At 39.3% G+C, this 16,271-nt stretch overlaps 2 protein-coding genes across 2 annotated transcripts; one reads left to right on the top strand and one right to left on the bottom strand.

Annotated features, from left to right (window-relative positions):
- Positions 1-678: 678 nt before the first annotated feature.
- trim35-13 (tripartite motif containing 35-13) lies at positions 679-3,640 on the top strand. The gene is made up of 6 exons (XM_004559559.6): positions 679-1,380; positions 2,273-2,368; positions 2,466-2,696; positions 2,793-2,815; positions 2,886-3,004; positions 3,094-3,640. The coding sequence occupies exons 1-6, from the start codon at positions 973-975 to the stop codon at positions 3,630-3,632; spliced, it is 1,416 nt and encodes a 471-aa protein (XP_004559616.3). The 5' UTR covers positions 679-972; the 3' UTR covers positions 3,633-3,640.
- Positions 3,641-3,700: 60 nt separating this feature from the next.
- On the bottom strand, positions 3,701-10,548 carry slc27a1a (solute carrier family 27 member 1a). Its single transcript, XM_004559560.4, has 13 exons — positions 10,117-10,548; positions 9,677-9,844; positions 9,184-9,578; positions 7,606-7,773; positions 6,926-6,995; positions 6,731-6,822; positions 6,542-6,651; positions 6,219-6,428; positions 6,005-6,131; positions 5,763-5,900; positions 5,100-5,264; positions 4,831-4,977; positions 3,701-4,743 (listed from the first exon to the last, which is right to left on the bottom strand). The coding sequence occupies exons 2-13, from the start codon at positions 9,841-9,843 to the stop codon at positions 4,586-4,588; spliced, it is 1,947 nt and encodes a 648-aa protein (XP_004559617.3). The 5' UTR covers position 9,844; positions 10,117-10,548; the 3' UTR covers positions 3,701-4,585.
- Positions 10,549-16,271: the final 5,723 nt, after the last annotated feature.

Genomic DNA, 16,271 nt, shown 5'->3' with positions numbered 1-16,271 from the left:
GTATGTGTGTGTTTAAGTTTGTTGGCTCTTGTGTTGCTATTAGTGTCTGAACTGCTACCCTGGCTCTGGCATGAGCACAAATCAAATTTTCACTTTGGCATCTCAACAAGAAGGCAGGCGGCTAAAAATAAAATTAACCCACTTTATTTAATGTTCATGACCAAATTAATCTCAAAGTTCACACGGTTTGCTTAGATGTGTTAGGAAGCTTTTTAGGCAAAGGTGGACATAAAAAAGAAGCAACATCTTTTTCACTCCATCACTAATATAATAATTGGACTACAAATTCCTCAGAAATCCCTGTGCCCTTTTCCCATCAACACACTCAACCTAATTTGGGGTGGGTTGATTGTTCTAATAAGAAACAGGCCAGCTTGCTTTTATAGATGTTTAAAATGGACAAATCCACCGCCATGACCACCATGTGACTGTTTGCACACCTTTTTTGAAATATAAGGACTACCATAAGGGATATGGAAAAATGATGTGTCACTTCCTAAAAGCCTCATGTCCAAAGCTAAACTTAACAGAGAAAAAATGTTCCAGTGTTGATGACTTCTTTCTATTTATACTCCCACCCTGAGTCTTATTTTGGACATTGTTTCTTAGTCACCTCTTTTATTACACACAGACTTCAGAAACTTCTCAAATAACTAGAGGCGATAATAACATAAGTGTAATGAGAAGATCACCGAGGGTGCAGCTACTCTATCATCACTATTCTCCCTTCTGTCATCCCTAGGATAATATTATTTGTGCACATCTGAATAGATAAAATCTCTTTGATAAAGCGATGTTTTTTTTCTCAGAGGTGGTGTTTATTTGAGAAAGCACAATCTGCATGCACAACACAACACAGCATGCCTGTGTGAGCTGCGATATTAACACTTATTTCTGAGGCTAAGAAGTAGCCGTCCAGCACATGGGAGTGGCTTTGGATCCTGTCATATCATCAAAGCTCTGTGTAGAAGAATGGCCACCAGACGTGCTCATACTGAGGATGACCTTTCCTGCCCAGTGTGTGGACATATTCTAAGTCAGCCTGTGGTGCTCACTTGCAGACACAAATTCTGTAAAGCCTGTCTGAAAGACAGCTGGGACACACAAGACAGTGGGGATTCACATTCACACTACTGTCCTCTTTGCTGGCGCCGTTCCTCTATGGATCAAATAGTCGTGAGCACTGTGCTCGAGAAGGCCTGTGAATCCTTCAAGAAGGACAGAAGCAAGAATGACCCAGAGGCTTGCAAAGAGCATGGAGAAAAGCTCACACTCTTCTGTGTGGAAGACTTAGAGCCAATTTGTGGTCTATGTGGGAAAGCAGCTGCACACTCTGGGCACCGGCTTTATGCCATCGGGGAAGGTGCCCATGACTGCAAGGTAAGCATGTTAAGGTCACAGGGATACTCAGACCATTTACTTTTTGCAAACATAAGTTGCACGGTTTAATTAGATTTCCTTATCTTAAACATAAATAAATTTGCACAAAACAATCTCTATCTGCAAATGACGCAATGGATAATGAAAAAAATGTTTGTTGATGTATCAGCCACAGTGTTTGCAAGGTAAATGACAAGTCAATGACTACAACCTAAGATTAACAATAAGGTTAAGCCTGTGTAATTAAGGATATGAAAATATTTCAGAAGTCAGCCTCAAAGACTGTTTATCACTTTATAAACAGGTGATGCATCATGTTGTACCTCAACTGTATTTTAATTGAAATCTTGTCAAAAAAAAGAAGTTTTTTCATTACTTTTGACTTTACTCTTCTGAACTTCTTTTGTATTTCTCATAGTCTGATATGCTGATACAATATGTGTGAAGCTTTTTTTCTGACAGTGTTCATTAACATTCTAATAATAGATTTATATATTTGGTTTACTGTTGCTATTGCTGTGCGAAAAGAACTGAAACTTGACTCCCACACGGTTTCTCTGACACCACATTAACTCTACTCATGCCTTCTTCTGCCTGGTCTCAAGACCAGTAAACATTTAATATTTATCTGGAAAATAAAACTATAGGAGCCTATATTATACTCCTGTTTGGATGCTTGATATTGTTTGTGTCACCAGATAAAAAGATATTTGTCTCTTAAAGCCAATGCTGATGTAATGTGCAGCTTTGCACTGACATGGAATGCTGCCATGAAGGGTATGCAGCAGCTGAAAGCCCCGCTTTGTGCTGGCAGATTGGCCACCTGCCAGAGTGACCTTGTTTTAAAGAGTTGATGGCCTGTCTTTTTTTTTTTTTTTTTTTTTTTTTAAAGGAGGAACTAAAGAGTGCACTCTTACCATTGAAAGAGAAATTACAGCTGTACAAGAAGACAAAAATGGTCTGTGAGGAAATGGCAGAACATGCCAAGGTACTGTTGGTTCCATCAGTTCCAAATGTTGCTTTGGACTTCAAAAAGAGCCAAGGTGCGGAAGCAATGATTACTCATCAAGCATGTGTCTTTCCAGAACCAAGGTGAACAGACTGAAACACAGATCAAACAGGAATTTGAAGCCCTTCACCGTTTCCTTAAAGAGCAGGAGGCTGCCAGACTTTCTGATTTAAAGGCTGAGGAGGATCAGAAGAACTTAATGATTAACCAGACGATTGAAGAGATCAATGGTGAAATGGCATCTCTTTCCAACACCATCAAATTAGTTGAACAGGAGATGTCAACTCAAGATATCCCATTTCTTAAGGTAGACCAGATCAATTAGAACAGCAAGCTGACTGTAATGTTTTTATATATTTGAAAGTATCATTTGATTAATGATCCTCTTTATTTTTACTTTCAGAAATACAAGGAAACAATAAGGAGGTAAGTGCTACCACATCCACTTCAGCTTATTAACAATATTCACAAATTAACTGCTCGAGTATCTTTTCAGAACCTGGCAAAGTTCTCCCGATCCACAAATGGTATCTAGTGCTCTGATTGATGTGGCCAAGCACTTGGGCTCTCTGAAATATAAAGTGTGGGAGAAGATGAAGAGGATAGTCAAATACAGTGAGTTTCACACACAGAATTTGTTTACCAGTTTTACTGTCATGCTTTTATGCCAGTCACAGCACCAACTTCTTACTTATTTCCCCAAGCTCCTGTGATTCTGGATCCGAACACAGCAGCTAGCTGCTTCATCATCTCCGAGGATCTCGCAGTTGTGCAGAACTCTACCCAGATTTTCAAGCTCCCAGACAACCCAGAACGTTTTGACGTCAGTGCTGAGATGCTGGCCGCTGAGGGCTATTCCTCTGGACGCCATAGTTGGGATGTAGAGGTGAATGACAACACCTACTGGGTGGTCGGGGTAGCCAGTGAGTCAATCAACAGGAAGGGTAAACACATTCTAACACCAGCAGAGGGATTCTGGACTATAAGGTTTCGCAATGGAGAGCATAAAGCCTGCACAGCACCGTGGGAGCCGCTCAACATGACCAAGAAGCCGGATGTGATAAGAGTGGTTTTAGACATGGACAGAGGCAAGGTGACCTTTTACGACCCTAGACAGAGAACACCCCTCTACACCTTCACAGATGTTGTCACGCCTAGAGCCTTTCCTTACTTTTGCACTGCTTGCAAAGAGCATCCACTGAAAATTCTACCCTCACAGATATCCTTATCAACAGAACAGTAAATCAACTTGAAGACATTATGAAATTGTTCTGTAAACTCTGAGGCTCTTCATAATGATCCAGGTTACAGTAGGATATTAAAGTAACCTTTAATTGCTTTAAACAGACACAGTTTAAAATCTTTCATTTGAGTTAAAAAATTTCCAACAGATCCATGATTGTGAATATCTTCCCAAGCTTTACAACTACATCTTACAACAGTAATGAGATTTTTTACACAATAACAGTTACTATATGTGACCTAGTATCGTATGATGAAAATATCACTTCTGTGATTTCGACACACAGTTAAGCTCATATTAAAAAATAAAGTCATTAAATACAGATCTTAGTTTCTTAGTTTCATAAAAGGCACATAAAACAGCAATGCTGGCATATTTGTAAACAAGTGTCCTCAGAAGTTCAGATTTGACAAGTGGGATTAGTTTCCCATTGCAATAAACATGTCAAAGATAAAAATGTCAAGGGTGGGTGTTCAAGCTAGTAGCCACATACACTGCATGTTGAACTCTGGTCTCTTAGCCTCATTCATACACACAGCAATAACACAAAACTATTGTTTAAACCTATACAGAATTAATCTTGCAGCACAGTTTATAAACAGGTACATACCATGTAACAAAGTTTAACCTGACTACCCTTTTTTCCTACTCACATTAATGTAAGATTTCTACTCCACTCTATGTGCGGTGATGCTCAGATTTTAAAAATGGACAAAGATGCTATTAAAGGGAATAAATGCCCACACATCATGTTCTGGTGTGTTACTATACAGTGTTAAAACATCATCTGTTACAGTACTCTCTCCATGTCGGAAGCCCGCTCAGTCTCTTCCCTGCAACTGTGGTACATCAAGGCTGAGTGATGCACACACTCCTATATCCGTATATTACTCATTCTCTGAAAAGTAGCTGTTTAAGTAAGGGTCCCTGACTGCCCTGCTAAAGCCTCCAGATCATAAAGACATTCTTCCCTCGACTATAGCGTTGTATAGCTCCTCATTCATGGCCTCGTAACGTGCACCTCTGGTGTTTAAAAAGTAGATCTTGTCATTCGTGAGTCGTGGGTCGAATCCCTCCCTCTGCAGCCTGGTTTTCTGGATTTTAAATGTACCTATACAGAAATATTGATACACACAGATTATAATTTGTTTTCATATGTAGTCATCAGTGGTAGCATAAAACTAAAGGAGCATTTTACCAGTGGTGTCTACATGTGGGGAGATTCTCAGGAACACAGGGCGAGCATACGGAGGAAGAACTCGTTGGATATCCTGCAAGAAATTGCTGCAGTCAAAACTCCCCGTGGCATCTGCAATGGCAGCCATGCCTGCCTTACCTTCCACACCTGGAGTTAAGCATAGAAATAAATAGTTGTAGTATTGAGTTCTTTTAAAATCACTAAACAATAAAGGGGAACTACATAGTCCCAATGCAATGCTAAAGGCAGTTAAGTACATGAACCATTACCTGCCACTGCCACACCATACACTGCAACATCAGTTTGACCCAGAAGATTGCTTAGTATACCCTCAACCTCAGTGGTGGAGACGTTTTCCCCTCGCCAGCGGAAGGTGTCCCCACTGCGATCCCGGAAGTACATGTAGCCCAGCTCATCCATCACTAACACATCACCTGGGGTGGAGGTAAAGCAAAGTACCTGTGCGGTTTTTACAGCTATTAATCACTGACATGAGTTATTTAAACTTCCAAGTTTTGTTTGAATAACAATTACCTTGAACACTTGAAAAACACAAGTTTAATGTAGCAAATTTTAAAAATGTGATGTGCAAGCTATGCAAGCATAAACAATGACAGGCAGAAAAATGGGTGAAGCTCCCACTACATCGATAATCAGCTGTAGCAAGGTGGATGTCACAGTAAAAGTTTATATATAAACTCTGAAAACAAAACTTTGTGCGAGACATCATTATCAACTTGATCATATGGTAATTTGCTGATTTTGCCAGGTAACAGGGAGAAATGACTCCAGGTGATCTGAATGATCTGAATGAACTTAATCTATTTCCTGCCAAGCCGACTGAACTGCAGTAGACTTCATGAATGTTTGTTTAGAAAAGATGAGGGACAATAATTTCTTTATAGGTGCATCAAACAAAAATTATTCCCAACCTGATAAATAAGCAGAATCATTTTTCTTGAAGACATTGTGAGCGATCTTCTTCTTTGTAGCATCCTGGTTAGCATAGCCATCAAAACGCCTTAATGGGTCTTGTTGGTTGATGCGGCCTACCAGAAGGCCTGGTTCCCCTGCAAGGCATGGAGGACTATAATTTAGCACTCTAAGAAGACCAGCATAGGTCAAAGACTCCCAAAACCCTTCAAGTTGTAACTGCTGTATAGATGTTCAGTACCAGGGCGGCAAGGCACACAGAACCCACGGCTGTCCCGAACAAGTTCCATAGTGTCTTCATCAACCCTCACCAGACGGATGGGGTACACATTGGGAAGAATACGGCTGTTGAATCCACAGGCTCCCACCTGGCAGGATAGAATTAGCTAAACTCTGATCCAATTAACATTGTAATAGTGAGGACATGCATGTCAAGTTACATGGTAGTTGCTGACCTTGCCATCCATGTTAGCAATGCTGCAGTTGCACTCGGTGGCCCCATAGAACTCGCCAATCTGCGCCACCCCAAAACGCTCCATGAAGGCTTCCCAAACACTGGGGCGCAATCCATTTCCCACAGCAAGCCGTACTTTGTGTTGCTTCTCAGCTGGCCGCACGGGCTGAGACAAGAGGTAGCGGCAGATTTCCCCAATATACTGCACCACCTACAAGCCGAGGGAAGAAAAAAAAAATCTTATTGTTCAAAACCTCATGGTTTATGAATAACTTCAAAAAAACTATTATAAATGCCATACTAATGAAATCAATAGGTGCTTACAGTGCAGTTGTACTTAATACAATCTTCCCAGAAGCGGCTGGCAGAGAATTTTTTCTTCACTACAACAGTGAGGCCGTGGATCAGACACTGGCCAACTCCAATAATGTTTCCTGGAAAGAGAAGAAAACTTGATCAAACCTTGAAGGTGAAACTGTAGTCATTAAAAATCTGTAGACTAGCACCACATACCTGCTGAGTGATAGAGAGGCAGGCAGTCATAGACAATGTCATCAGAGCGCATGCGAAAGGCAAAATACCCAAAAGCAGCAATTCTGTAATAGCTGTCAAAGAAAACAGAGATTCCCAGATAAACATTAAATGTATTAACTTTGAAGAAAGGTGATTTTTTTTTTCTTTTGGTAGTGATTCTTCAAGAAAACATACCGACTGTGAACCACAATGGCAGCCTTGGGCAATCCTGTGGTCCCCGAGGTGTAAATATAAAATAGGCGGTCTGCAAAACAATAGAATATAGCATAAAAATGCACCCTGCAAATTTACATAGTGTTTTATTTACTGCTGGGATGGCATTTTGGAAACCAATGCATTAAAGAACTGAAAATGCAGACATCGTTTCTACTTTGCTTAATATTTCCCTTTGCAATTTCATCTGAACTGTTATGTAAGGTATATCTGAAGCTCACACCTTTAATACTGGCTTATATGTTAATTCATCTAAGACAGATTTACCACTGGGCTAGGAAATGGTTTATTAATATCCAGACTGGACAGTGCAAGCAAGTCACTCTTATCTGCTCCAGACAGCTGTCTAAGAAAAATAAATGCAACTGTCATAAAATGACTCGCATTATTAGCCAAGTATTTTCCTTATCAGGCTTGAGATATATAATTACTGGAAAGTAATTTTAGTTTTGAAATAGCAGTGTGAGAAAAATGAATTACTATGGCGCATACACTTTGGGAATTCAGAATCAACCAAGAACCAAAGGTTAACAGCTACACACACTGTAAGGAAATTGTTTAAGAAGGCATTTGAAATGGAGTCACTCATTAACATACAGATTAAGTGTCAGAGTGAGAGCTGAGTTTAGTGAGATACTCACCATTCATTCCTTTAGGGGGAACACAAGGCGAAGGGGAATGTTTAGGTGCAGCAGCTAAAATAGGGTCCAGAGGTTGAGCAGCAAGACAGGCTAACTGTTCTGCACTGAGGTCTCCTGTACAAAATCGTACCATGGACTGGCTCATGGTGGAACTGATGTCCAACATAGCTGGCATTCAGGAAGAAACATAGTTAGATATAAAAAGGGGATATAAGTCAACTCAGTTCAGACTCTCTAGATTGTATGTGTGTGATCATAAAGTTGTCCAACACCATTAGATGATTTTAATTCAGCTAGTGCTCTTCAAGGTCATAACCTTGGGTAGTAATTCACCACAATCTGCTATTATTAGATCACTTCTGAACACTTATGTTTTGATCACTTGGTCTTCTGGGATTCTCATTCGCCCTTTAACTTGAATTCCACTTTGGTAAAGGGGAAAGTTGCAGGGAATCTAATCACATACTTGTGTATGTACAGCCAAAAATTCCTGGCATTTGCCAGTTTGACACAGTTGCTGATGTTTTCTCTCTGTGCAAGTTTGAGATTCATGGGATCCATGTCACTTGTAAATGATCAGAATAGGACCTCCACTAAGTGATTTAAAAATAGCACTGGAAACTAACTAAAGAGCTCAAGGTCGCACAATTGAAGGAGAGATCAGCCAAATTCATATCAGGTATTGTCTCTGGCTTTTAGAAGTTGTATTTAAACTGCGTTAACTAGCTTCACCAAGAATTTCACTGGCAGCATGGATGCCAACGACAGGTCCAACTCGTCTTACATTTCATAGGCCCTGTCATTATTATTGTTTGTTTTACAGCAGGCTGAGGGTCGCAGATGTGGATACTGCCAATATTGTTGTGACGGTGCTGGACTCCCTTGTTGTCAGAGAGGCGGATGTTGTCCAAGATAAGGACAATTCTGGACAATACCCTCCACCCACTCCATGAGTGCCCAGTCACAGGAGCACGTTCAGTGAGAGACTGAGATTACCTAAATGCACCACTGAACCACACAGGAAATCATTCCTGCCTGAGGCTCTCTCTCGGTACAATTTCTCCATCTAATGCACAGTACACAGTGCAATAGTTAAAGCCTTAATATTTGCATATGCTCTACAGTGACAATAACAAAATAAAGTTTTACAGTTTAAAGTTTAGAGTACAGTGTCACTCATATATTTAATCTCTGTAATATTCTGGATATTTATAATTGAGCTATTTCTTATACTTTGTAACTTTGTAATATTTTAGATTAGTTCAGTCTGTTACAGTTCTTATTGTCTTGGAGCAACTGTAACTACATCATTTCCTTAGGGATTAATAACATATTCTAAAACAGATTGAGTGTGAACAACGACACCACCTAAGATGACCATCTACTATACCGTTACAGATATCAAGCAAGGAATCTGTAGCTGAGACTAGCTGTATTGTGGGTGCAAACGTAACACCTGTCCCTTGCTGACAGTATAATACTGCATCACAGATTTATACAAACAGCTCCATTTATACAAAATTAAAACAAATACTCATTTTATGATCAGCTCTCTCTACATCATCTCTACATTCTTACCATCCGCCAGCTCAGCTCCGAACACAATCGCCCGTGACTCTGATACCCCGATACAGTGCAGAAGAGGATCACAGCGGAGACTAAAGTTGATGAGTGCAGCTTCCACTCCAACTTTGGCCAAACCCAGCCAAAGTGCCACCTGTAATGGCCTACTTTCCATGAAAAGGGCCACAACATCTCCGGAGACCCATCCTTGACCTCTCGCCCAATGGGCGACTCCATTTGATATCTCATCCAGCTGGGTGAAGGTCCACATTTCTCCTGTGGCCTCATAGATGAGAGCTGGTTTATTTGGGTGGAGTTTCACTGTCTGGGCGAAAATGGAAGGAATATTGCTTCCATGGTGCATGTAGCGCCATAAGGCCAGCTTCACTCTCATGAGCACATACAAGCCACTGGGGAGTGTGACAAGAAAAATCAGGTCTAAGCACAAAGATGTATACAGATATACACGCAAATGAGTCACAACTTGATGTAGATGTCGTTAACTTACTTGAGGTCTCTCTTGGCCGTGCGTGCTGCAATGTAGAAGTATTTCCAGCTGCTTGTGCCTAGATATACCCCAAGACCTGCTGCCAGACTCCAGGGCCAGGACACCCCGAAGAGACGACACAGTCCCATGGACCCCAGAGAGGCTGAAACACTCGCTGCATTGTGCATTCTTGTCACAGTATAAAAGGAGAAAGACGAAGCGTTTAGCAGAAAGAAGTGGCTTGAGCTAAAGCCTACATGAGTTCCACTCTGGAGGCTTAAAGTACTACAGTTGCAGGTCAGTACACACGAGAAACTTTTGCAGGTTGTAACTAACGCATTACTCCACTGAACGGAGATTACGTTTTTAAAGAGAATTCAGCTCAAATTTAAGCATCGTGTGTGAACAAGCGGCATTTAAAGAACCACTGTTTACTCACAAACTTTAAACGCATAACTTACCTACAGGTCAATTAGACAGAAGCACTGTCACCTTTCACCCGATAACCTCGCAGGTCGGCCCGCCTTATTATTTAGAAAACTAGCGGTATTTCAAATCGTCCTTCCGTTTGTTGGGAGCGTCGAGAAAGTCCCCAATGAAGCGTTTTCAGGAAAATCCGTATTATTTTTTTTCCAAGTCTTAGCACACTTTTACTTCTTACAGCGCAGTTGTGCTCAAGTATTTATTAGTTTATTCAAAGTACATCTATAAATATGTCAAACATACGTTAGCGAGTCCAGTCACGTGTCCTCTACGAGCCTGCGATTATAATTTGTGCCCAAGTGGCACAAATGTGAATGAGAACAGTTAAACTCCAGCTGAATGTGGCTATTTTCTGTACTCCATATTGAACAGAGTCGCTGCCACAGAAGCACCACCCACCACGGGCGTTAACCTTCTCCTGCAGGTCCGCTATTTGTTAAACTCACTGCTTGTCAAGCTTTTCTCAATTTTGATTGGTCAAAACTAATACCGCCCCATTGGCCAATCTGCAAGTAGCTGCTATTGATGACAGAACCGGTACAGACTACTAAATGTTGTGAAATGTAGTTCAAGTCCGCCTCCATCTCTTATTCACTAACTGCTTGTGTAAATAAGCTCTTGGTTTGTTAATAAATAGAAAGTATCTATGTTCTCTATACAAAAAGTCCATGAGTAATATAGTTAATGCAAATAGTGGAACTATGTTCTTGTCAGGGTCCATCTCTGTCCACAAACTCTGAAGAGCACTGTCTTCCTCAGTAAGATGTAAACCCAGGGGTCTAAGATCTGATTCCAGGAGGCTATACGTAAAGCCACATAGATGAGCTTTTGAGCTGATGTTCCAAGGCTTTGCTTGAGCTGCATCAGAAGAATTTGGATCTAAAATGTAGGAGAAAAATGAGAGAAAACAATTATGATGTGTTATTTATTCTTTGTCCCTTTTTATTAATCAGATCTAATATTAAAATAAATCATATCTAAATTATTGTAGAAAAAAAGTCTTCAGAATAACAAAAGCAGCACTCACAAGGAAGGGGCTCCAGCAGACACAGGAAACAACAGTGATGACTACCAGTTGCGCCATTACCTCTATATCCAATGAAAAAAACAGCGAAGAAGATGATGTACGTGATTCATGACGACCAAAGCGGGTTGTGTGGTTTGTTTGACCATTGGGGGTCTTCATTCTGGCATGCACCAATGAAGCAACACTCATTATGTTGCTGAACAGGGAAAGGGTGAGCGCAGTGAGGCCCAGACATGAGAAAATCAAAGCCAGGTAAGTGTCAGCTGCAAAACATGGAGAAGTAACTCTCAAAAAACACCAGGTGCATGGATATTGGATAGTATAAGTCCCTACTTTGAGTAAAGGCAGAATTGCCAGAACAAGTGCAAGAGCGGAAAGGAATAACACCACCCGTACCACATGAGCCACAGTAATCATATTAAAACGACAAAATGGCTTAGTGATGGCCACACAGCGCTCCACTGCCATAACACAACCGAACAGCAAAGGGCACAGGCCAAAAAACACCATATTTGTTCCAAAGACATCACATAGTTTCATAGTATACTGATGATTCATGTGGAGATACAGTGCAAAGGAGCCTAGGATCACATGACCTCCGAGGTCAGCCAAAAGCAAAGCCACTGTTAGAAGTAGGAATGGTGCTTTGGACTGGCGGCAGAATCTACCACGAGACTTAGCCAGGATGCTCAGTGCAGCAAGGTTGGAGATGGTGCCGAATAACATTGTGAAGCAGGATATTGCTAAGCCTGAATTGCTCATGGGAGGTGGGACGCTACTATTCGGCTGGCCACATGTCTGATTCAGATGGCAAGTTGTCATCATTTCCATTGATGCCTACAAAAAGAAAAATTATGAAAAAGTTTAAAAGAACATGCATTAGTTAAAGTCTACAATTTTTTAGCTAATTTCAACCTGTTTTGCCATCTAGATATCTCAAGTAAATTGCAGACAACAACACATCAGAGAAGTTAAAAACAAACAAACAAAAACTCAGTAGATACATGCTTTACTGGGCAGCTCAAAGTAATAATAAGTGGTATGTTTCTGACAAATGGGATTTAAAGAGCGTTTAGATGAGCCTCTATTCCTTGGCAAGAATGAAACACAGTAGATAAAACCCTGCTTTTATTCCTAATGAATGATGTAGACTAATAATGCTTAAAACATGCCTCAAATAGGGTCATGCAACAGGCTTGATTGAAGTACAGGAGCAAATCTATACTAGAACGGCTGAAAAAGAAAACAAAACAGAGTGCTGCAACGCCCAAGTCAAAATTCAGACCTCAACTCATCTAAGAGAGCTGTGCATAAATGAACTGAAGCAACACTGTAAAGGAGAGTGGGGAAAGCTGAGTTAAACTGCACTTGAGCTTTTGATGTTATAGGCCTGAGATAATAGAGTAACATCAACTAGAGCTTTAATGAATATGAATAATCTCCTTTGGTCTGCTAATCAGTTATTTCAGTAAGTCTGAAATCATTACAGAGGAATTCAAGGGTAATACTAAGAAAGTGTCACTAGTGTCCAAAGAAGGTTGTCCTTTAACTATGACTGGATCTGTTTATTTCTTTTTTTGGGGGGGGGGTAAGTAAGAAATGTCTTGCCAAGATCTCCCCACAATCACGTTTTGCTTAAATTATTTCAGTAGAGGGGAATGTATCTAAACATATAGTATTATTTCTATGTAGTAAATTGCCATTAACTTACCTTCAGACTCCTTTGATGAACACTCAAAAGGAATGAAGGATGATGAATGTGCCTCTTGATAACACAGATGCCTCATGTACCAAATCACAGTATGATCACAGTTGCCTACATTATTTACTTTCATTCCCCTCCCCTAATTTTTTTTCTTGTCCTCTGAAAGCTCCTCTTCCTGCCTGGTCTACCTTTCTCTTTCTCTATCTGCAGACAGGTTTCTCTGCATACTATTCTTTCCCGTCTGAACATGTCCTCTAATCTACTCGTAAGAGATACTCATTTGGAACAGAGTAGAGCTAAAAAAATGTTAGTCCTCACTAACATTTTCTTCCTCAAATTCCAGCATTTATACACCAGACAAAAATCATCAAAAGAGTTTGAAAGAGTAGATGATAATTAGATACTTAGATGCACCATCACATGCTAAACAACATCCTAACAGGTATCTCACATATTAAAAATTATATTATTGAAAAAGTATTTTAGACATGTATTTAAACATTTTCTAAACAAGGAATTTGCAATGATAACTTAAACAGCATTATTCATAAACCTATGTGTAGACTTCAGAGTTGTTCAGTTGTTATCTGTGATCTTACGTAAACAGGAAGGAAGTGGAGACAGTCTCCCATTTCCTCTCTGAGTATAACTATTTCAGTCTTTGAAGTTGAACCCTCAGATCTAAGAAACATAAGGGGAAAGATGGAAAATGTCATTGAATGGAAGCGGAATTATTTATTTTATTTCTGCTAAACGACTAAAGAAAAATAGAACTCTTTATCCTTCCACTGTTTTTATTTTCCAGATAAAATAAAATGAATGAAGTCGGAAATGTCAATACACAAAGGCCTAAAATATTACAGAGAATATGTATTCAGTTTAAAGCTTCTGAAAATGTAAACAGAAAAACATTAAAATACAATTTTGACTAATTTAAAGACATGTCAGAAGGTGCTTCTGGAGAAAATTGTGGATGCCACAAAAAGCATTATTATGTTACCCTGTGTGGAGCTCTGCTTTATCTGTTTAATCTCTTCAAGCTTCTTTTGAAAAATAAATAAACAGAAATGAAATTGAAAGGAAATTGATGTAACAAGCTTTGTGTAAAGTCATGTTACCAAGAAAGTTTGAGTGCTGTGTAAAACGCAACACACGCAGACACAAACACACACGATGTGAAATAAAAGTTTTGAAAATTGAATATTCTCTGTGTTGCAGCAAGGATTCTTTTAAAAGCACTGTAAGTGTAAGTGTTAGGACACTGAAGGGAAGAACTGCTGTAATAGTTTTTATATATATAATGTTTATTTATATAACGTTTTTAGTCTCACAATTTTTTGTGCCAATGTGTTCTTGGCACCAAATTAAAAATGATATTATTTCTTCACAAGCAATCAAGTTTGACAGTTTTTTTTGTTCCACATTCTTTTTGAAGAAACCATCTTTTTTTGGGCCTAAAAAAATCTTGTATATGCAGTTTTTCTTAAAGCTGTTTTTCTTTTGTGATTTCATCTCATCAAAGAAAGTATCTGTAGCTCATCAATGACACTGCTGTAAAGCCTGTAGCAATAAAATCACAATGTGACTGGAGTGGGTTACAATCTGACAAGATTGGTTAGAAATGCAGTATATGTTGGCATGTGATTACCAGAGCAAAAGGCAGGATCTCCAGCAGCTATCTCCATCTGGATGTCCAAATTAGCATGCTTAGTTGATAAAGCCGTGCTTCCTTTGGATATAACAGGCCCCTTATGTACAAGCAGGTCCGCCTCTGAAACCAGACAGACTTTTCTGAACATGCGTTGCTTCTTTGCTAATACTGTATAAAATATAAGTTAAAGGTTGAATTCTACTTAACGAATGGTCAAAAATTCAACTGATTTACCTCTATTTAATGTTTGTGAGTAGAACATATCTCTGAAGTGGTAGTTAAGTGCCCTATGAATCTCAGAGCATTTCCCACTAAGACCAGAACATGTGAAACTTTCCTTTTAGAATTGACTGCTCTGGGCAAGAGGTCATCAGTCAAATTCAGTAATCTCTACAGGCACAGGAGAAGAGAAGGAGATGGAGTGAAATACAGTTAAAGTCAGAAAATATTTAGCCCATGACACAATTTTAAATAATTTATTTCTGTTTTTCAGTAGATGAGAATGCAACAAGTTAAAGCTAAGCTAATGAAACTCAGCTTTAATTCAAGTGACTCAACAAATAAATAAATGAACAAATTAAAACATTATTATAATTATTCCTATTTTTCTACCCAGTCACCTTTACTAATGCCCTTTGTCTATTTATTAATTTATTAATTAGAGTCATAACAAATTAATCAGAAAGAAATAGCAAGCGCAACACGAACAGTTTTCCAACATCCATCCATAGGGTCACCAGACGCTATCCTACAAAGAATGTCCTCTTCATTCAGGTCCACTGATTTCTTACTGTCTCTGAGCTCCTGAGAGATTTATTTCAGATAATTCACAAGGGCAGTTCAGTTTTTTTGTATTCTCACTGGCTCAAAATGGTTCCATTTCTGCAGTGGAAATGGGCATTATTAAGAACAAAAATATTATTGATCATTTAGTGGGAAAGAATGGATGGATGGGTTTTGAGATTAAAGTTAAAAAAATGAGATTAAAGTAATAATTCTATTTTGAGAAAAACATCATAATGTGGAGATTACATTTGTTGTTTCAAGACAAACTGGCACACCTGCTACCCTCTACAAAATGCCCCGTGTAGATGAACAAATTGATGAGCTGTCTTATTGTGTTTTGTTATACAACATACATCCTCTTTATTGAACAAGGGTGTAATCATCAATACCGTTGCATCTGTCCATTGCCAGCCATTTCACTACAAATCTGGCCAACTCTTCCAGGTTTGTGCGTGCTTTTCTTTCTGATCGCATGCAGCTGTCTGAAAATTAAGCTTCTACAATTTAATGTAATCAACCCCTATAGTATGTCTGTGAAGGTTCTCAGTCATCCAGGTCATCGTAGTCAAAGGAGCTTGCAAAGAAAAGCGTCTGGACTTTAACCCTTATAGTAGTTTTCTAAATATTACAAATCTAATTATATTGTTATATAACAATGCCTAGAGACGATAAACATTTTGCTGCATTATGTCATACTCAGCCCTCACCTCCTTATTGTTCCAGATTCCCAGACAAGTTAAATCAGCCAGATTTTAGTCTGAAGCCAGCATTGCAGAAACAGTAATAACTGCCTTGTGTGTTGATACATGATGCATTGTGAACACAGAGATTTCCTTTTTGAAATTTGTTAATGTCTAGATGAGCAGAAAGAAGACATTTAAGAAGAGCTGAGAAAAAAAATCTTAAGCCATCACCTTGAACACAGAAGAGAAAAAGTTTGTTGCAAACACAGATTTCATTTATT

This window comes from Maylandia zebra, linkage group LG4 (assembly GCF_041146795.1).
Source record: "Maylandia zebra isolate NMK-2024a linkage group LG4, Mzebra_GT3a, whole genome shotgun sequence".
In the NCBI taxonomy this organism is placed as follows: Eukaryota; Metazoa; Chordata; class Actinopteri; order Cichliformes; family Cichlidae; genus Maylandia; species Maylandia zebra.
Note: the sequence above shows the minus strand (reverse complement) of the source record. Positions and strands in the feature narration are given on the sequence as shown.